Source organism: Heterodontus francisci, chromosome 8 (assembly GCF_036365525.1).
Source record: "Heterodontus francisci isolate sHetFra1 chromosome 8, sHetFra1.hap1, whole genome shotgun sequence".
NCBI lineage: Eukaryota > Metazoa > Chordata > Chondrichthyes > Heterodontiformes > Heterodontidae > Heterodontus > Heterodontus francisci.
The window spans coordinates 62,915,325-62,937,501 of NC_090378.1; the positions used below are offsets into that span (position 1 = coordinate 62,915,325).

Consider the following 22,177-nt stretch of genomic DNA (forward strand, 5'->3'; position numbering starts at 1 on the left):
GTTAGAGGCTTAATGGAAAAAATGGACGCCAAACCAAAGAAGGAGCTATTGGGATTGGTGACTAACGGCTTGGTCATAGAGGAGGGTTTTAAAGGATGTGAGAGGGAATTCCAGAACTTGCTGAATGCCTTGTCCACAGAGACCTGCAGAGTGATCAACTATTTGGAGACACATGACCAGGGCCAGTAAAGGTCACTACTGCCCCCGACATTAATGCCACGAGTGATGTTTTTGCTATTTTGGTTTCTTACCCCTTTAGGCAAGTGAATTAAATTTGTTAAGTGTTTTGTCTGTTTGTGGTGTACCTATTTAATGTGTATTGCTGGTGAGTTTGTCTGTTGTATGTCATAAATTTCTCTGGCTTTTAACTACTAAGATCTCCTCCAGCAAAGGGAATTTTATTACTTCTGGGAGGCAGCATAGTCAACTGGAAACCACCAGCAGATAATGAAGCTGTGTGCTGACTTTGTGATGAATTCTCATGAACTTGCCAGGAGTTTACTTGCTTTCATGGTAGTGCATATCTGAGTGCTGATTTCCCCCATTCGCCCATCAGATCACCAGTCACTATTTTATAAAGGAGGAAAGTAATTTTCCCTTCTTTATCATATATTTTTGACAATCTTTTTGCTACTACCAATCTTCAGTGATATGCATATATGCTGTGTGCATCCATTTCACAGTAATTGATGGCTTACCCTTGTGTTCTTTTAAATCCTGTAACTTATTTGTCACTTTTGTACAGGTCATTATTGTCATTGGTGCCACATAAACTTTCTTTGTGTTCTCCCACGCATGCCTGCTCTTCATATTGGGATCCTATTGCCTTCTAAAACTGTTCTCGCTACTTTCTGATGCAAGAGTCCGTCAGTATCAACATCCTAGGGGCTGCCATTGACCAGAAACTGAACTGGAGTAGCCATATAAATACCGTGGCTACAAGAGCAGGTCAGAGGCTAGGAATCCTGAGGCGAGTAACTCACCTCCTGACTTCCCAAAGCCTGTCCACCATCTACAAGGCACAAGTCAGGAGTGTGATGGAATACTCTCCACTTGCCTGGATGGGTGCAGCTCCAACAACACTCAAGAAGCTTGACACCATCCAGGACAAAGCAGCCCGCTTGATTGGCACCTCATCCACAAACATTTACTCCCTCCACCACCGTCACACAGTGGCAGCAGTGTGTACCTTCAAGAAGATGCACTGCAGCAATGCACCAAGGCTCTTTAGACAGCACCTTCCAAACCCGAGACCTCTACCAACTGGAAGGACAAGGGCAGAAAATACATGGGTAAGTTCCCCTCCAAGTCACACACCATCCTGACTTGGAACTATATTGCCGTTCCTTCACTGTCGCTGGGTCAAAATCCTGGAACTCCCTTCCTAACAGCACTGTGGGTATACCTACCCCAAATGGACTGCAGTAGTTCAAGAAGGCAACTCACCACCACCTTTTCAAGGGCAATTTGGGATGGGCAATAAATGCTGGCTTGGCCAGCGTCGCCCACATCCCATGAATGAATTTTAAAAAAAAAAAGTAGGAGGATGTATGTGCTGGTGGCTTTGTGCTCGGTCACTTAAACCTAATTTATTTTTTCTTCTGTTGAGACATTAGGTATTATAACAGTGCACTGCACTCCTCATTTGGATTTTCTGACATTTTGCCTGGCCAAGTGAGTCATTAGCTGTTCTTAAAAAAAAAAACTGAGCTCATTATGGAAAATGTTTTTAATTATCACTAATGAATTGAAAATTTCAAAAATCATATTTCAAAATATTTTACCAATTTGTTGGAAAATATAGAAATATGCCCCAAGCCATGTCTTTCACAATATTTGCCTCTGAACTACATTTAAATATAATCTCACACTATTTGTATTTACCCAAGACCATAAATTATTATATTGTGTATTGGGTTCCTGTACTAGCACCTGCAAGAGTGTATCTGACATTATTGGCATTATCAAACTGGTGTCTCTATTTCATTTTGCAATTTGAATCTCCACCCACATTGCTAGTTTTTACATTTGAACTCAGGGTTGTAGTGAATTGCTACACAATATTTATGTTGTGGAACCATAGATGAAGATGACTACTGAATGGGACTATAAATTTGCATTTATTACCAGTCTAAGCCATACATTAAATAACCTGCTGGCAGTTCTGGTCCTTTCAGCCTTTGAGTAAGCAGCCTATTATCTGTACAATGCTAGTTATGGACCAGCATAAACTAAGCAATGTGTTTTTAAAGTGCCTTACGGAGGAATTCTGTGTACTTAAGTAGTTAAACAGTGCTTTGATTTTTTGACATTTACCACATTGTAATGATTTACAATTCCTCTTTCATCTAAACCCCTGTGCGGTCAACATTTGTTTTAATTTATGAGCTTCCTACAGTTTGAAAATTCCCTCCTCACTACATTTTCCTTCTGCTTGGCAGACCTTTTGAAAGAATCTCTTTGCAGATGGTACTACTTTGTAGTTTCATGCCTGCTTAAAAAATTGACAATCTTGTTATTGAACTCTATGCTGTTGCCGTTGTGCACTTCATTAAAGCCAAACAGAGCACCAGTTTGTGGTTTGTTTACCCATATTTGCTTCTTCTCAAATGGAAATGGAGAATGCAGAGGATGAAGGCTAAAGTTAAAGAAAGGTCAGCCATTAGATAATGAGCCTTTATCTTCAAACCTGTCTATGTAGGAGTGCAAGAAAGGTAAGAGCCACTGTAAATGTGTATGCTACTTGAGTTTTAGACTGACTTGATACATTACCACTGAGAACTACCTGACTAGGATGAATCTTATTAACATTAGAGTCTTATTTTCTTGTACCTTTTTTTGTTTCCAGGAAGGAGAGCTGTTTGTGAAGAAGATTGGAGGAGTGTTTGCGTTCAAAGTCAAAAATGGCCCTGGTGGCAAAGAAGGATTATGGGTAGTGGATGTCAAGAATGGGAAGGGATCTGTGGACTTCAATTCTGGTACCCTGAATTTGCTTCTGTGACAAATAAAATATATATTTTTTGCCCCTTCATCTTTAATATAAAGGGAAGCACCTGCAAACTGGTGTCTAGTAACAACCTATATTTCTGTAATTTATGACATATGACTTATTTGCTGGTCATTGGAGGCTGGGAAGCATTGTGTGTAAAACTTCCATATATAACATTATAGCATTCTGTAACTGAATTCCCATGAATGGTGATTGCTGTCCATAGCGTAATCCCATTAATATAATTAAAGCAGAGCTTAATATCATTGAGTTTTGCTCAAATTGCATGCTCTCAAATTCCTCTAACCAGCAGCATTATGCAATTTTGAGCTTCTGGAAAGAATAACTTGCAAGAAAACCATAAGGGGTGACTGAAGATTTCAGTAAAAACAGACAAATAATGGCCCCAAAGTTCCTGTAACTGGTTAACAAATGATGCCCGCTATTGGACTTAACCCTTGCCCATTTAATCTGCATGGTATTTTGCACGGCAAGTAGCTGGCAGTGTGAGATGGAAATGGCGCGACACCCACTAACGACATCTGGGGTCTGATTGAACAGGCCAGGCATCTTTGGATTTCCGTACCCGATCAGATTAAGAATTGTCAGAGACAAGAGTTGAATAGCAAAGATGAAAAAACCTTTTTAAAAAAAATAAATAAATAATGTGCAAGTTAAATGGTTATTCTCTAGTTCAGGGTAGCAAGTGCCAAACTTCACACTGCCTCCATTTTATTAATTTTGTAGGCTCTATATGTAACCATAATAATAGAATTGTGTCAAGTTTGAAATGCAGCCGTTCTTGTAACAGAGTTGTATACCTTGCATGAATGCTCTTCTCTGTTTAGGTATGCTAGGCCATTCATGCTGTGATGTTAAAGTGGATGTAGAACAGTTCAGTGCTTATTGTTTACAGTTATATAACACTTGCAAAGTTAGAAATATGCGGTATGTAGGTTTTCCACAAGTGACGCCAAAAATTCTCCACAGACATGGTTTTTGTTTTTGTGAGCGCTGGCATGTTTAGAGCAGTTCACTTGTTTCAGTCATATGTTCTTAAATAATAGAGTGTTCTTTGTTTTTTTTGGTGTGAATCAACTTCCCAGATGCTCAGACTGTGCTGGGGTAGCTTGTCAGGAGTTTGATCAAACTCTTGATATGGCTGGTAAATTTTTGTTAGGGTTCTTGTATAATTTTGTCTCTTTACTGAAACCAGTTTGATTCAAGCAGACAAAATTTGGCACATTCCATATGAGTTCATTGATAAAAGCTTTAATTGGATGAAAAGACTGTTGAACATCCTAGTTTACGCATACCGGGATTACCCCAAATCTTTTTGCATGAATTCCCCATTTAAAAGTGAACAGGCAGTGTGTAAATTGTAATTGTTCAGTTGTAATCATTTTTGTTTAGGCAGTAATGACCTTTATTCAGATATTGAAATGGTGTCATGGGATTGTTCTCTAGTTGTACCAGGTGGTACAGCAGAAAATAATCTGTTAATATATTGCTCTGAGCATGTACAGGTAGTACGGGTACAGACAGAAACGTGCATGGTGACGAGGCATAATCGGAGTTAAATATGGTATAAATGTAGGTGCTGGTTACGAGGAGAAGGCGGGGGAACAGCACTAAGTGAATTGCTCTTCGGAGAGCAGGTGCGGACACGATGGGCCGAATGGCCGCCTTCTGCGCTTTAATAATTCTGAGATTCTGTGAAGAGTCACTAATGAACAGCACAAGGTCTGAACAAGGAAGTTAGAGCAGTGAATTCTATGTCAAATCAGGCACAGAAAGAGAAATTGAGGGAAAGATTGATTGGATTAAGCGAGAGAATTTATTTAACATCTCGAACAAAATTTTATGCCTGAGGAATGAGACTTCATACTTAGTTACTTTTCAGTGCCGGAGGGGTTAACTGCAGTAATTAACAGATCGCATAGTTCACAGGATAGTTAGAATTTAAATGACCTGATTCAACTTTGCATTGAGTTTACTTCATATCTACAGAGCAAGTACTGGACTTTCATGCTGCTGAATGGATTTGAATGGGGATCTAGTGCGAAAGATGCCTTTTTCACAAAGCTAATGGCATATCCAACAGTAACTTCTAATTCTGTGTTTAATTGTGCACTTGCATGAAGTTGCTGTGGCATTTGCGCATAAATAACAAGTTGTTAGCCTCAGTATTTTGACAGCAATTTTTGGGTCAATATTTAGGATTATAGAGCAATTCAACAGAAGATAAGTTCTTAAAGCTAATCCAATCTTTATTTTCAATTTTTTGAAAATCTGTTTAGGCATGTAAGAGGTTGAATTGTGCATTTCAGCAAATTTAATTTTCTTTCCCCCTTCTTGAAATACTTATCCTTCTCTCCATGGACTCAGTAACATCACTATTTAATATAAAATGTATGGCAGAGCATCAGTCTTTTTGCAGTTAATGTGGGTCTACAAATCTTGCATCATATCAAGGCTTCCTACTGCAGCAAGCTGAATATATGGAGCTTGTCCCATATGTTGTCATTCCTAACAATTAAGTCTCCATTTTCATGTTGGAGCTCAACAGGCTATGGAGACCTGCACCTGACAAATGTAAGTCTGGAAGAGCAGCATATGGAGGTGACTCTGCTTAAGTAGAATGTTTGCTTTTTAAAAAAGCAGATAAAATAAAAGTGCAAGCATGCAGGGCTGGATTTTATGCCCCGCCCCCCCTCCCCCGCAAGGTGGGGCGGGGGTGGGGGAGGTGCGCAGGGCATGGAGGGCCCACTGCCTCCCTTCTCCAAGCGATTGGTTGGGAAGGTCATCATTGGCCTATCCCACTCCCAACAAAGACACCAGATAAGGGAAGAAGCCACTTGGGGCCTCTTCCTCACCCCACCACTGGCATTTAACCACCGATGGGGGAGCCTCCACCATACGGGGAAGTTGCCTCTAAATATGAAGCGTCCTCCTTGCGGGCTTGGGGGGAGGAGGTTCCTTCCTCCGTGGGCAGTCTGTGGCCATCTTCTATCTTCTATCATCATGGTAGTTGCATGATTCATGTTCTTTGGCCAATTGTCTCCATGGTAGTTGCATGATGCAACAACCATGGAGACAATTGGCCAAAGAACATGAAAGTCAGTATTACCCTTAATGATGGGAACAATAGGATAACCATTGTCTCATCTCAGGAGTTCTGAGCAAAAACACACAATGAGGTGGGAATAACCTTTTCTGTTGAACTTTGAAGGAAGCTTGTTTCAAAGCAATTGGCACAATAGTGGGTTTGATTAGCCACTTTTGTTAAAGTTGCCATTTGCTGCAGAATACCCAGCCTCTGACCTGCTCTAGTAGCTATGGCACTTATAAAGCCGGTCCAGTTGAGTTTCTGATCAATAGTGCTCACCAGGGTGTTGATAGGTGATGGCAATATTGCCTACCACTTGTGTGGTGACAATGTTACTTGACACTGATCAGCCCAAACCTGTATGCTGTCCATGACATGTTGTAAGTGGACATGGACTGCTTCATTGTATGTATAGAATTGAGAATGTAGCTGAACACTTCAATCTTCAGTAAAAGCACAAATTTGGATCTTGTGATGGAGGGAAGGTCATTGATGAAGCGCTGAAGATAGTTGGACTTAGGACACTGCCCTGAAGAATGCCTATATCAATATCCAGGGGTTGAGATGAATGGCCTCCAACAACAACAGACAGTTTACTCTAGGTTTTATCCTCCTTCGCTGCACATATTGCCTGCATGTTGTCTTTCCTCATGCCAAGTGTGACTCCAGTTGCCCTTTATTCTTAATGACATTAGTTTTATTAGGGCTGCTTGGTGCCAGACTTGATCTAATACTGCCTTGATGTTGATTGTCACTCTCGCTTCACTTTGGAATTCAGCTCCTGTATCCATATTTGGACTAAGATTGTAATGTGGTCTTGGTGTGACCCAAGCCACAGCAGTTAGAAAGTAAGCAAAGACCCACATTTTTATAGTCCGGTTTTTAAACGAAAACTACAAAAGTTTTAGTCGAGCTCAAAATGTTAGACATGCAGGAGGGTCATTAGGACTTTTTTATTATTATTTGGCAAAGACAAGCAAGTCAAGTTGTTAGTATTCTGTATGTTCACTTGCAGTGAAGTTAGTGATTCATATCTGGGGTTATTTTACTCTGTATTCTCAGTCCACCTTCGAATAAAATTGAAGGAGTTCAAGTGAGCATGGTTCCCAGATCATGTGTGTAAGAGGAACGTGTACTTACACCCTTGAGTTACGCTATTATTTGCATAAATATTGAGCATTGTTATCAACCACAAGAACATGAGGGACTGGGATCTATTGGGAAGCAACTTGCATCATTGAAACTGCGAAGGTATCTAAGGTAACTGATGCTATGCTGCAGATATTTTTTAAAAAAAGATTACAAAGTTGCAGTCTGAGTATGCACCCTTCTTAAAAAAAAAGGGACTACAAGTTTCAGAATGCCCTCAATAGATAAATAAGAGGTTAGAGAAAAGTAAATTGGAGAGCTTGTGTTTACAGGTGCTCATTTCAGCAGCAGCTTGAATCCGCCTGCAGTGGTTGGAAAATGATCCAGGACATCAGGCCTTTACCATAAAGATACCGTTTCTGTGAGAATTGAGACTACAGGAAACTGTTGCTGTGCTTTGTGCATGCTTTGTTTTTATTGTAGGATAAGGAGAATTCCACAGCTACTTATTGGCAGTTATAACACACATACTGCTGGAACAAGGCCATATACCTTTTTAAAACCTGAAGTTACAATGCTGAATCACAATTAAATCCCGAGATTTTTTTTTGTTGGGAATGTTGTCTTTTTTTCTTTTTGCACACCAATCCCTTTAATTTTGTAAGAACATAAGAAATTTGCAAAATGTTTAAAAGTAGGCTAGCACACTGTCCTTTTCTGGGTTTAAACCCAGCCCTGACTGACAGAACATATATCAATATCTCATGTATTCTAATCACCAGCAACCATCATTTTTAAGCACATATTCCTCCAAAAAAAAAATGCAAGATTATATGACCGTGTGATACATTTAGCCTCTTGTGTTTCAATATAATTTTGGAGGTGGCTCTTTTTATTAACTGATACATTAAAAACAAAAAACGAGCATGCTAGTAATGCATTGCGTGTTGGGCAGAATCTGGAAGAGATAAGTAGGTGAACAGTTCATTAGAGTCGCTATCCATGGCTCAATCCAAGACCAAACTGAGGCTTTTAAATTGGGGATGGAGCATTTAAAATAAAAACCTTGTTCTGCTCATGTGAAATGGGCTTCCTGTTAGATTTTCAGAATGAGACCATGCAAAATGGGTTTGTTTGAACTTGCATTTTATTTCGAAGGCAGCAGTCGAAAACCAGAGATTTGGGTTATTAGAATTCAACAGGATAATGCCAGGTATGAGAAACTATAGCTATGAGGTAAGACTTGAGATGCTGAAACTATTTCAATGGAGTAAATATTGATGAGGATATTTAATAGAGAATTATGTAGGGTTTCGACAGGATGAATAAGGAAAGACTATTGACTGGAGTTGGGGAGTCACACTCCAGGAGTCATCAGTTTTCAATTGTCACTAAGAGTGAGTAGAGAAGTTAGAAGAAATTTCTTCTCTCAGAAAATTTCTGCAGCATGAAATTTTCTGAATGAAATTTCACTAATGCTCAGGAAAATAGAGGAAAGAAGAAATGAGAACAGAGAAGAATTTGCATTTGCACAGTGCCTTTCACACTTCACAGCCATTGAATTACTTTTTTATTGTACCCGATGTTATGTTATGTCAGGAAATATAACAGGGAGTTTGCATACAGCAAGGTCCCATAAACAGCAATGAGATAAATAGCCGAATTCCAATTAAACTGTATTAGTGTTGTTGGTTGAGGGATAAATCTTGACGAGGACGCCAAAAGAACTCCCCTGCTCCTCTTCAGAATATACTGGGTATTTTTTTAGTCACCTGAGATGGCAGAAGCGATCTCAATTTAACATTTCATGTGAAAAAAAAAATTGAGTCTTCCAACAATGCAGTATTTAGTACTGCACTAAAGTGTCAACCTAGATTATGTACTCAAGTCCTGGAGTGGGCTTGAACTCTTGACATTTTTAGTCGGAGACAAGAATGCTGCCAACTGAGCCAAAGCTAACTCTTAAGTGTTGGATTTGAACTCTTCCATAGAGTTGAAGAGTTCAAATTCATTAAATTTTACGAAAAGGCAGCTGATGAGTTCAATAGCCTATTAACAGATGTGAGAATGCTGGAAAGAGGTTACCATATTTTATGAAGTACCTTCACGATAATGTGATTTTTGTTCTGTTCCCAAGGTAACTGAAGTAGAAGATTTAGTCTGATATTAACAGCATCCTCTTGAATTCTAATGACCCAAATCTCTGGTTTTCGACTGCTGCCCTCAAAATAAAATGCAAGTGCAAACAAACCAATTTTGTGTGGTCTAACTTTGAAAATCTAACAGGAAGCCCATTTCACATGAGCACAACAAGGTTTTTATTTTAAATGCTCCACCCCAATTTAAAGCCTCATTTTGGTCTTGGATTGAGCCATGGATGGCGACTCTAATGAACTGTTCACCTACTTATTTCTTCCAGATCCTGCCCAACACACAGTATTTCTAGCATGCTCATTTTTTGTATATTAAAACTGTTCAACACTTGAGTATTGACAAGACATCTCACTCACAGATGCAGGGTCTGTGGCTGAATACCTAAAACTCTGCTGTTATGAGTCTGGTGACCAGAGAGGGACAGAAAGAGATTAAAAATGGGATAGAGGGAAAATAAAATGGAGCTATGGTAGAAAGGATTTTACCAAACCAAAAATGTATCCATCAAAACTTGTAATGCTAAGAGAACTTTTTTTTTAACAAAGGTAATATGCTTTATATATAATTACTTCACCAGAGACAAAAATGCCAGCTAGGACAGTTTTGATCAACAGTTTAAAGGTATAAAACACTAGAACAAAGGAGGGTAGAGTTAATAAGTGGGTTGAACAGTGGTCTGTCAATTCTGGAACCTAGGTTCAAATTTTGACTGATGAGGTGAAGCCTCTACTGGCTGCAAGGGTCCTAAGTAAACTGAATTTGGATAGTCAGAATTCAGTTACTAGTGGCCCCACAGTAGAAAACCCTACATCTGACAGTAATTGACAGATTCACTTGGAGTTGACAGTGTGGGAATAGGAAAAATTATTGCAGTTTTAGGTTGCTTTTTTAAATTTAAAAAAAAATTGGACTACAACAGGAATTTTATTGTGAAACTCCAGATACTGGGCACTCATTTATAGTTATTACCATCAATAATTATGACAGTTCGGGGGAGGTGCTTGCCCTTTATATATAGTGAATGGGTTCAAAGCTTGTTTTATTTTGATGGTGTAAATGGATTTCCTTTCAAGAAAACTTAACTTTTTCTTTGTGTCTGCATTCAGAGAAGAAAGCTGACTGCACCATAACCATGTCTGATGATGATTTGTTAGCTTTGATGACTGGCAAGATGAATCCCCAGACTGTGAGTAGTTTCTATATAAAAATATTAATGTTAAGCAGAAGGCTGAATTTATTAAAGCGACTGCTTACTTTTCAAATTGCAGACAATTTGGCTAAATGCCTCTTTCCTGCATTCCAGAATGTTGCTTTTAACACCTGTTGTAGCAAAATGAATAATGGAAACAAAATGCAGACACTGCATCAAACTCCCCAAACATACATGATGATGCACTTCGCTGGAAAAATGCATTCCATTAAGTTTACTTTATTTATTGCTGTAGTTCACTTGCAAATTCACACTTCATTTGAAGGGATTGGAAACACATTTAGAATGTTTTTCTGCAATTGATAAATCTTGAAGTGTCACTGTGCTCTCAAATGGAGACAAGTACCATCTCCACCTCCCACCACCACCCCCTCAAACTTTTTTTAAAAAAAACCTTGTGCTGACCAAACCTCATGTAAGTGGAGTCTCCAACTCCCTCTCAACTCTGCCAGTACCTGTTTCAGCATACAGCGACATCTTTGTATTTATTTGTGTGGACTGAAATATACCATTAAGTAAGGAACTATATAAAAAAAAAAAGAAGCAATAAAAATGTTGTCATAGTCCTGTAGTTTTTTCAGACTATGCAGTTTGCCTTTAAGGCTTGCAAAGGATCAGTATTGCTTTAAGAACCAGCAAGCCTCAGGAGTTACAGGAAGGTGCATTTTCGTTGCCTTAGAAACAGCCATTTGGAGACTGCGATTCAAAGGGTGCATTCTCATTACCATAGATAGAGCCACTGGGAGTGAGTCTCGTGATACATTTGTTACAATTCAGTTTTGAACTGGCTTTTAGTTGAAAACTGTTCTTAGAACAGAGAACATTACAGCACAGGAACAGGCCATTTGGCCCTCCAAGCCTGCGTCGATCTTGATGCCTGCCTAAACTAAAACCTTCTGCACTTCCAGGGTTCGTATCCCTCTATTCCCATCATATTCATGTACTTGTCAAGATGCCTCTTAATCGTCTCTATGGTACCTGCTTCCACCACCTTCCCCGGTAACAAGTTCCAGGCACTCCCCACCCTCTGTGCAAAGAACTTGCCTCGCACATCCCCTCTAAACTTTGACCCTCTCACCTTAAACCTATGTCCCCTAGTAACTGACTCTTCCACCCTGGGAAAAAGCTTCTGTCTGTCCATGCCGCTTATAACTTTGTAAACCTCTTATCATGTCGCCCCTCCACCTCCGTCGTTCCAGTGAAAACAATCTGAGTTTATCCAACTCTCCTCATAGCTAATGCCCTCCAGACCAGGCAACATCCTGGTAAACCTCTTCTGTACCCTCTCCAAAGCCTCCACATCCTTCTGGTAGTGTGGCGACCAGAATTGCACACAATATTCTAAGTGTGGCCTAACTAAAGTTCTGTACAGCTGCAACATGACTTGCCAATTTTTTTACTCTGTGCCCCGACCGATGAAGGCAAGCATGCCGTATGCCTTCTTGACTACCTTATCCACCTGTGTTGCCACTTTCAGTGACCTGTGGACCTGGATGCCCAGATCTCTCTGCCTGTCAATACTCCTAAGGGTTCTGCCATTTACTGTATACTTCCCACCTGCATTAGACCTTCCAAAATGCATTACCTTATATTTGTCTGGATTAAGCTCCATCTGCCATTTCTCCACCCAAGTCTCCAACCGATCTATATCCTGCTGTATCCACTGACAATCCTCATCACTGTCCGCAACTCCACCAACCTTTGTGTCGTCCGCAAACTTACTAATCAGACCAGCTACATTTTCCTCCAAATCATATACTACAAACAGCAAAGGTCCCAGCACTGATCCCTGTGGAACACCACTAAGCACATCCCTCCATTCAGAAAAGCACCCTTCCACTGCTACCCTCTGTCTTCTATGACTGAGCCAGTTCTGTATCCATCTTGCCAGCTCCCCTCTGATCCCGTGTGACTTCACCTTTTGTACCAGTCTGCCATTAGGGACCTTGTCAAAGGCTTTACTGAAGTCCACATAGATAACATCCACTGCCCTTCCTTCATCAATCATCTTCGTCACTTCCTCAAAAAACTCAATCAAATTAGTGAGACACGACCTCCCCTTCCCAAAACCATGCTGCCTCTTGCTAATAAGTCATTTTGTTTCCAAATGGGAGTAAATCCTGTCCCGAAGAATCCTGTCTAATAATTTCCCTACCACTGACATAAGGCTCACCGGCCTATAATTTCCTGGATTATCCTTGCTACCCTTCTTAAACAAAGGAACAACATTGGCTATTCTCCAGTCCTCTGGGACCTCACCTGTAGCCAATGAGGATGCAAAGATTTCTGTCAAGGCCCCATCAATTTCTTCCCTTGCCTCCCTCAGTATTCTGGGGTAGATCCCATCAGGCCCTGGGGACTTATCTACCTTAATGCTTTGCAAGACACCCAACACCTCCTCCTTTTTGATAATGAGATGACTGAGACTATCTACACTCCCTTCCCTAGGCTCATCATCCACCAAGTCCTTCTCCTTGGTGAATACTGATGCAAAGTACTCATTTAGTACCTCGCCCATTTCCTCTGGCTCCACACATAGATTCCCATCTCTGTCCTTGAGTGGGCCAACCCTTTCCCTAGTTACCCTCTTGCTCTTTATATACGTATAAAAAGCCTTGGGATTTTCCTTAATCCTGTTTGCCAATGACTTCTCATAACCCCTTTTAGCCCTCCTGACTCCTTGATTAAGTTCCTTCCTACTGTCTTTATATTCCTCAAGGGATTCGTCTGTTCCTAGCCTTCCAGCCCTTACGAATGCTTCCTTTTTCTTTTTGACGAGGCTCACAATATCCCGCGTTATCCAAGGTTCCCGAAACTTGCCAAACTTATCCTTCTTCCTCACAGGAACATGCTGGTCCTGGATTCTAATCAACTGATGTTTGAAAGACTCCCACATGTCTGATGTTGATTTACCCTCAAATAGCCGCCCCCAATCTAAATTCTTCAGTTCCTGCCTAATATTGTTATAATTAGCCTTCCCCCAATTTAGCACCTTCACCCGAGGACTACTCTTATCCTTATCCACAAGTACCTTAAAACTTATGGAATTATGGTCACTGTTCCCGAAATGCTCCCCTACTGAAACTTCGACCACCTGGCCGTGCTCATTCCCCAATACCAGGTCCAGTACGGCCCCATCCCTAGTTGGACTATCTGCGTATTGTTTCAAGAAGCCCTCCTGGATGCTCCTTACAAATTCTGCCCCATCAAAGCCCCTAGCACTAAGTGAGTCCCAGTCAATATAGGGGAAGTTAAAATCACCCACCACTACAACACTGTTACCTTTACATCTTTCCAAAATCTGGCTACATATCTGTTCCTCTACCACCGGCTGGCTGTTGGGAGGCCTGTAGTAAACCCCCAACATCGTGACTGCACCTTTCCTATTCCTGAGCTCCACCCATATTGCCTCGCTGCATGACCCCTCCGAGGTGTCCCCCGCAGTACAGCTGTGATATTCTCCTTAACCAGTAATGCAACTCCCCCACCCCTTTTACATCCCCCTGTATCCTGCCTGAAGCTTCTAAATCCTAGAACATTTAGCTGCCAATCCTGTCCTTCCATCAACCAAGTCTCTGTAATAGCAACAGAACACTCTAACAGAATACACAGATGGGGTTGGCACCTGAAGAGCTCTCAACCATTTAAACTGAAGGAATAGTATTTTAGTCTGTTTCTTATTATCTCTCAAAATTCTTTAAAAAAAAAAGTCAAGCCAAAACAGAGATCTCTGGTGATTTAAACTGAAGGAAGGGAAGTTCGACTGTGACCATCTTTTATCCCTCAAAAACTCTAAAGTCAGATTCTGTTGAAAGTCGTTAATTGTTGAAATTCGCTGGAGAAGGAAAGCAACATTCTGTGAGGACTTCAAGCAACATTGGACTGTAAATTTGCAAGGACTCTAATTTTTCTATTTTAAATGTTCATATCTTCATAGAAGAACTAAATTCTTAAACACTAATTAAAGAGTTAATTTGTTGATTTAAAGACACCTGGTTTGGTTAGCCTCGTTCGGGGGCAATAGATGATACAATTTGGCTGAATCTTTCTTTAATTTGGAAAGTTTTAAATGATATGTTAGCTGATCTGTGGAGCGATGGGATTGAATTAACAGTGCGTTGGTCCCACCACAATCAGAATCGTATATTTTGGGGCTTTGACTGGAGCGGTCGGTCATAACAATTTGAAGAAGAAAATTTACGCCTTTGGTAATGCAATATGTGTGTGTATATTTTTTTATATATTTATATTATGCATTTTTCCAATTCACGTTTTCCTCTTTTCATTGCACATTTAAAGGTATACATCTTTTTATGACTTGGATTTATTGCCTATTCCTGAGGGCATTAAGAATCGACCATATATTGTGGAAATTTCTTTATTTTTTCCTGCCAACCAAATTACCCAATTTATTAACAACTTGATATGGCAGGATTTTAATTCATGACCTCCAGTACCAGAATCATTATGCTACCGAACCCATGGTCATCCTGTGACAATGTTGGGTACTCACCAGGTCAGATGCAGCTTTTCTAGCTGATATGCTACATCCCGGTTGGCAGTATGAAAAAAAAATACATTACAAATTAAACCCTACGAAGACTGTTGGAGAAAATGAGAGACCACTGGGGACACAATAGGAACCAACAAATGGTCTAAAATGAGCAGTTAAAGGGACTTAATAACTAGAATTAGTACTCTCACCTCCTTGAGTCAAGTGATTGTGGGTTCAAGCCCCAGTCCAGAATTTGAGAGAGAATTTAGGTTGATATTTCAGTATTTAGGGAGAGCTACACTTTTAGAAGTGTGTGTGTTTTGGATGAGACATAGAACCTTGGTTCTATCTATTAAAGTGAATGTAACACATTTCAGTGCACTATTTTCAGAAAAGCAGGGAATTTTTCCAATATTCTGGTCAATGTTCTTCAGCCACTATCACCACAACAAATTAACTAACCATAACATAGTCTCACAAACAATAAATTAGTGTTCAAATTGGCTGCCATATTAGCCAATATAACAGTAATCCCTACACTTCAAAAGTAATTAATTGGCTGCAAACTGGTATCTCCTGATGTTATGAAAGGTGCTATATAAATGTAAGTCTTTCTTAAAATGATGATAGCTGTTGCAGCCAAATCAAACAATGAGAAATTCTTTACCCTGTCTCCTATTCACTATGGATGTCCAATCCCTCTACACCTCCACCCCCTACCAGGACAGTCTGAGAGCTCTCTGCTTCTTCCTTGAATGAAGGTCCAACCAGTTTCTAGCCACCACCGCCCTCCTCTACCTGGCTGAGCTTCTCCGTTAACTCCACTCACTTCCTCCAAATAAAAGGTGATGCTATGGGTACCCACGTGGGGTATGCCTTTTTGTGGGATATGTGGAGCATTCTACTCTGGCTCCCTCCCTCACCACTTTTTCCAGTATATTGATGAGGTATTGGTGCCATTTCCTGTTCTCACCCTGAACTGTAAAATTTCATCAACTTTGCTTCCAGTTGGAAGAGAGGAAACAGCAGATACGAGCTAAGGGAGTGATGTCAGGCTGAGTGAGTTGCCTCAGCGATTTGTACTCGAATCTCTACAAATTTTTTATTTGCTTAAATAACTTGGATTGGACAATGCAAATAGGTCAAGTTGTTAATATACTAAACGGGGAGTGTGGAGAGCAGTTGTGTTTGATGTACTGATGTATTATTAGCTGCGGAACTACAGAAAGAGCTGAACAGGAGAAAGATGAAAGAAACAACTTGCCTTTTTATGGCAACCTTCATGTCCTTGGGGCATTCCAAAACATTTCACAGCCAATAATTTATTTTGAAGTTGTTATGGACAGGTGGGAAATGACGTGGCTTGTTTCCACTGGTCACCTCCCAACTGACCACAGGTAGTGTTTTGTTTAAATTAGTGTTTCAGCCCATGTTTTGTTGGTCAATTAAACACAATGACAGGTTTTCTCGTGAGTTTAAAACAGATTAAATATTTATTAAACAATAATTGCCAGAAATGTTTACAACACCACCCATGCATGCATGCATTCACTCTCCTGCACACTCAAGAAAAGATAGATAGAAGGTAAAGGGTCAGAGGCATTAAGAGTTCAAGGTGTAAAAGTGTGCTGTTTTCAGGAAGAAACCTGTGGGATCCCCTTAGAAGGTGAGTTTTTAAAGTTGCAGGTCTGTTTGCTGGTCATCTTGCTCTTGCTGGGTTGCTGCAGTCTCCTGGCAGTCAACACTTCACTTTGAAGAGGCTGCTGGTATCTCTTAATTCAGTTTTCACAGGTAGAGGAGTTGTTCAAAAGGCACTTTCTTAGTTCTCTGCTGCAGGGCAGCGCAGTGGTTAGCACCGCAGCCTCACAGCTCCAGCGACCCGGGTTCAATTCTGGGTACTGCCTGTGTGGAGTTTGCAAGTTCTCCCTGTGTCTGCGTGGGTTTCCTCCGGGTGCTCCGGTTTCCTCCCACAGCCAAAGACTTGCAGGTTGATAGGTAAATTGGCCGTTATAAATTGCCCCTAGTATAGGTAGGTGGTAGGGAAATGTAGGGACAGGTGAGGATGTGGTAGGAATATGGGATTAGTGTGGGATTAGTATAAATGGGTGGTTAATGGTCGGCACAGACTCGTTGGGCCGAAGGGCCTGTTTCAGTGCTGTATCTCTAAAACAAAACAATTGGTTGCCAGCTCACCTCAGCAGGGTTCAAATGTCTTAGCCAGAATTGATCTCGCTCTCAGCCTTGTGCTGGAATTAATGATGGCTTTCGATGTTCCCTCTGCGGCTGCAGATCCCGGACTGATGATCTTGATGTTCTGATGACTTGAATGACCTTAGTGCTTGAACGAGGGACCTGGCATCAGGATGGGGGGGCAGGTTGGGGACCCGCTGAGAGCCGTCACCAACCCTTGCTGGCTACCCAACCCCCCCCCCCCCCCCCCCCCCACATCGCCCTCCCCTGCGAGACTCCTCTCGCCCTGACCTACCTGCGGCCTGGGTCCAGCACTGCTCCTGGACCTCAGGTGGGTGCTTCACCTGCAGCAGCCACTGTCTCCGCAGCAGGATGGCTCAATTATAGGCAGCTCTGATGGTGGGAGTTAGTTGCCAGGGTACTCGATCCTGTGGAAGGCCCACTGCTATCCAGTTAAGTGCCTTGATTCGGTGGGCCTCCCACAGCAGAGGCAATGCAGAGTTCTCGCCGTTGCTTTTGCCAGACATTGAGACCCTGATCGCCCGGATAAATTCCTGTCCACAGAGTCTGTGTGTGTCTTTGTTTCAGCTCATTTTGTGGATAGCTCACATCCATCTGTGATGAGCTGTCTCATTTTCAATGCAGACAGGGTAAATGAGTTTTAGTCTTAGCAGACCTGGATTTTTATTTTAGTGCAGGAGATGGTATTTGTCATGTGACTGTGTCCTCCATCTTGTTGAAGGCAAGCATGTACCCTTTTTAAAAAAAATTGTTCTAATTTTTTTATAACACCCAGTTTATTTTTGTATTTTCATCACTGCACTTCTTGTGAGCGTGACGAGGTGTAGTTGTTTGTTTGGCAGGCCAATATAGCAATCACTTGTCATGTAGCAAGGTCCCATGACATAAGTAAGTCTTGAGTGGAAAAAGAAGGGGCATACTTATTTAATAAATGGCATTCACCTAGCTAGTAGATAGGCTGAGAGAGATCTGGGGTTGTTCATAGACTCGATGCTTATCATGTCCAAGTCATTGCCAAATTATGAGTGCACACATTTGAGGTTGGCGTCCTGTGTCGTTCTCCTCTGGTCAGACCCCAGCTTGAGTACTGCATTCAACAGTGATCAAGGCCCAAGGGAAGCATCCAAGCCAGGCAAGTGCAGAATGGCCATGAAGATGATCCCTACTGTCAGTGGACTCCATTCTAAAATAAATATAGAAATTCTCTGTCTCCACAGCCTCGAAAGGAGTTGATTTTTGTATGCAATCTTAGTCTCGGCTTCAGAAGTATTTATTCTGCACCAGTGTGATCTATTGATGCCCATAACCAGCTAATGTCACCTATGAGTGAGACTTTGGAAACCATATGAAGCTCTGGACAAAAGGAAGTCATTTGCCCTATTGTGAAAGTATCATGCTGCAGTTATTGTTTGCATTTCTCTGCTCTTTTCCCCCTGTGCTTTAATATTTTCATTAATGTGTTCACCTGAATTTAATGATGGACAGTTTTGTACTGCACCTCTTCAGAACTAACTTCATCTAGAAATGACATTTATAGTCAGCAATGATCACTGTCACACAGTCTCCATTTTGTCAGCGTTTTTAAATGACTCCATTCTTAACAAAATAATAACACTACAATGATTAGATTGTTCCTGATATTTTAAAACTGAGTTATATGGTTCCACAATTCTCTTAACTTTAGTATGCCTTCCTTTTAAATTTATCACATTCAGTAAGACCACAAGGACAGTTGAGGTGAGAAATCGAAATAACACTGATGCATTAAGATATGATCGGGGGGGCTAAGGGTGAGCTGAAGGCAATTATTGAGCATTACTTTGTATCTAATCTCTATCTAAATTGGGAGTCCATAGATTAGACGCACTCCAGTATAAAAAGAAAAAGTGGGAAAAATGTTTCATTGCAATGCAGCGACTTGTATAACAGTGACAAATATTTTTTTTAATTATTTTTCTGTCTAGGCCTTCTTTCAAGGAAAACTGAAAATTGCTGGTAATATGGGCATGGCCATGAAACTTCAGAATCTACAGCTTCAGCCTGGCAAAGCCAAACTGTGAAGATTCATTCAGTGTGATTTTCCCAACTATCTAGACTGAGCACCAGCCTCTGGTCACATGACATGTGAGTGGCAAATTGCCAAAGAGGAGGTTAGGAGCCGCTACCTTCCTGTTTAAAACAACCTGGAATAATTTACAACACTTTTTCTATTTACACTTGAAGTTTGTAACACTGGTATCTTGCTGAGCAGATTTGAAAATGCAATTAATTATATTCTAACTGATTCAGTACATTTCTGAAAAAAGTGTAAATTTTTGTAAAAATGCTTTATTACTAGCCATATATCTGCTTTGAATGAGTACAACAATCGGATGTTAAGTTCTTGATGGGTTCAGCTGTCTGGCATTAATTTACATTAAACAAACTTTTTAAGCTTGCCTTACTAGCAGGTTCTTGGAGCAATCACCTTTGCAATTCCTTCATAACTTTCCAGGATTTATATGCTGGGTGTTGTAGCATCCTTCGTAAAGGAATGACAATAAATCCTGCTTTATCTCTTTGTGAATGGCTGACTCATTTTATTTTTTGGATTCACTTTGTGACACTATAGTAATGCCAATTGTGAAACTTGCATAACCACTATTTGCCATGTTCTGAATTAAACCAGGATAAGAGCATGAGGGGATGGTAGCATGGCTTCAGTTCTGAAGTTTATTTTGCAGCTGATGGAAATTTTAGAAACCTAAGTAATTGTAATAATTAATGCCGATGGGTGAAATGGTAGAGAACGACCTGTTGGGGGTGAAAAAAGGCTTTTTTTAAAAAAATTCTTTCTATATATCCGGTTTATACATTTTAGGAATTTCTGGTCTATTTATTTGGACTGTCTGGATCACACTACAGTTGAGCGGCAACACAACAGGAACAGTGTAATATTATTGTAGAAATACTATTCCAACTAATGTTTACACTGATATCTAAATATGCCTGTGTATCAAAGCCAGTCTGTTATTTCTATAGCAGTTCTGCTCCTTATTCTGGATTACTGCTTCTTCCCCTTCTGTTCATTCCATCATTGGAGATCAATCACTCAGTTGCCATATTCTTACCCTGAAATTCTTTCTGTACTTCATTAGGTCTCATGACCCTCCATGTCTTTGAAAGAGTACTTAAAACCCACCTCTGACTGTGTCTTCATTCTAACCTCAACTTTCTCCTCCCAGATTTCTCTCTGCTCCTACTCATCGTCTTGTTCATTGCACTGTTAAGTGGCTCAACAATGAATCGTGCTATAATGTCCGGTATCAGATTTAATGTAAACAAGGAAACTGTAGAGTTAGTTTTCCGGAATGAGATTCTAGTAGTTTTACTGTGGATGTGCACTTTTTTTTTTAGAACATTACAGTGCAGTACAGGCCCTTCGGCCTTCGATGTTGCGCCGACCTGTGAAACCATCTGACCTACACTATTCCATTTTCATCCATATGTCTATCCAATGACCACTTAAATGCCCTTAAAGTTGGCGAGTCTACTACTGTTGCAGGCAGGGCGTTCCACGCCCCTACTACTCTCTGAGTAAAGAAACTACCTCTGACATCTGTCCTATATCTATCTCCCCTCAACTTAAAGCTATGTCCCCTCGTGTTTGCCATCACCATCTGAGGAAAAAGACTCTCACTATCCACCCTATCTAACCCTCTGATTATCTTATATGTCTCTATTAAGTCACCTCTCCTCCTCCTCCTCCTCCTCCTCTCCAACGAAAACAACCTCAAGTCCCTCAGCCTTTCCTCGTAAGACCTTCTCTCCAGACCAGGCAACATCCTAGTAAATCTCCTCTGCACCCTTTCCAAAGCTTCCACATCCTTCCTATAATGCGGTGACCAGAACTGCACGCAATACTCCAGGTGCGTCCTCATCAGAGTTTTGTACAGCTGCAGCATAACCTCGTGGCTCCGAAACTTGATCCCCCTACTAATAAAAGCTAACACACCATATGCCTTCTTAACAGCCCTATTAATCTGGGTAGCAACTTTCAGGGATTTATGCACCTGGACACCAAGATCTCTCTCTTTATCTACACTACCAAGAATCTTCCCATTAGCCCAGTACTCTGCATTCCTGTTACTCCTTCCAAAGTGAATCACCTCACACTTTTCCGCATTAAACTCCATTTGCCATCTCTCAGCCCAGCTCTGCAGCATATCTATGTCCCTCTGTACCCTACGACGTCCTTCGGCACTATCCACAACTCCACCGACCTTCGTGTCATCCACAAATTTACTAACCCACCCTCCTACACCCTCTTCCAGGTCATTTATAAAAATGACAAACAGCAGTGGCCCCAAAACAGATCCTTGCGGTACACCACTAGTAACTAAACTCCGGGATGAACATTTGCCATCAACCACCACCCTCTCTCTTCTTTCAGCTAGCCAATTTCTGAGCCAAAGCTCTAAATCACCTTCAACCCCATACTTCCGTATTTTCTGCAATAGCCTACCGTGGGGAACCTTATCAAACGCCTTACTGAAATCCATATACACCACATCCACTGCTTTACCCTCATCCACCTGTTTGGTCACCTTCTCGAAAAACTCAATAAGGTTTGTGAGGCACGACCTACCCTTCACAAAACCGTGCTGACTATTGCTAATGAACTTATTCTTTTCAAGATGATTATAAATCCTGTGTCTCATAACCTTTTCCAACATTTTACCCACAACTGAAGTAAGGCTCACAGGTCTATAATTACCAGGGCTGTCTCTACTCCCCTTCTTGAACAAGGGGACAACATTTGCTATCCTCCAGTCTTCCGGCACTATTGCTGTCGACAATGACGACATAAAGATCAAGGACAAAGGCTCTGCAATCTCCTCCCTGGCTTCCTAGGATAAATCCCATCTGGCCCAGGGGACT

At 41.0% G+C, this 22,177-nt stretch overlaps 1 protein-coding gene across 2 annotated transcripts in view; it reads left to right on the top strand.

Annotated features, from left to right (window-relative positions):
- scp2a (sterol carrier protein 2a) overlaps positions 1-19,817 on the top strand; it is a 98,921-nt gene extending 79,104 nt beyond the window's left edge. For both annotated transcript variants that reach the window (XM_068037229.1, XM_068037230.1), the window contains 3 exons: positions 2,849-2,978; positions 10,448-10,527; positions 19,222-19,817. In XM_068037229.1, the coding sequence (XP_067893330.1) occupies positions 2,849-2,978; positions 10,448-10,527; positions 19,222-19,317 (306 nt within the window). In that variant the 3' untranslated portion in view covers positions 19,318-19,817. The remainder of the gene's footprint in view (positions 1-2,848; positions 2,979-10,447; positions 10,528-19,221) is intronic.
- The last annotated feature ends 2,360 nt before the right edge of the window (positions 19,818-22,177 follow it).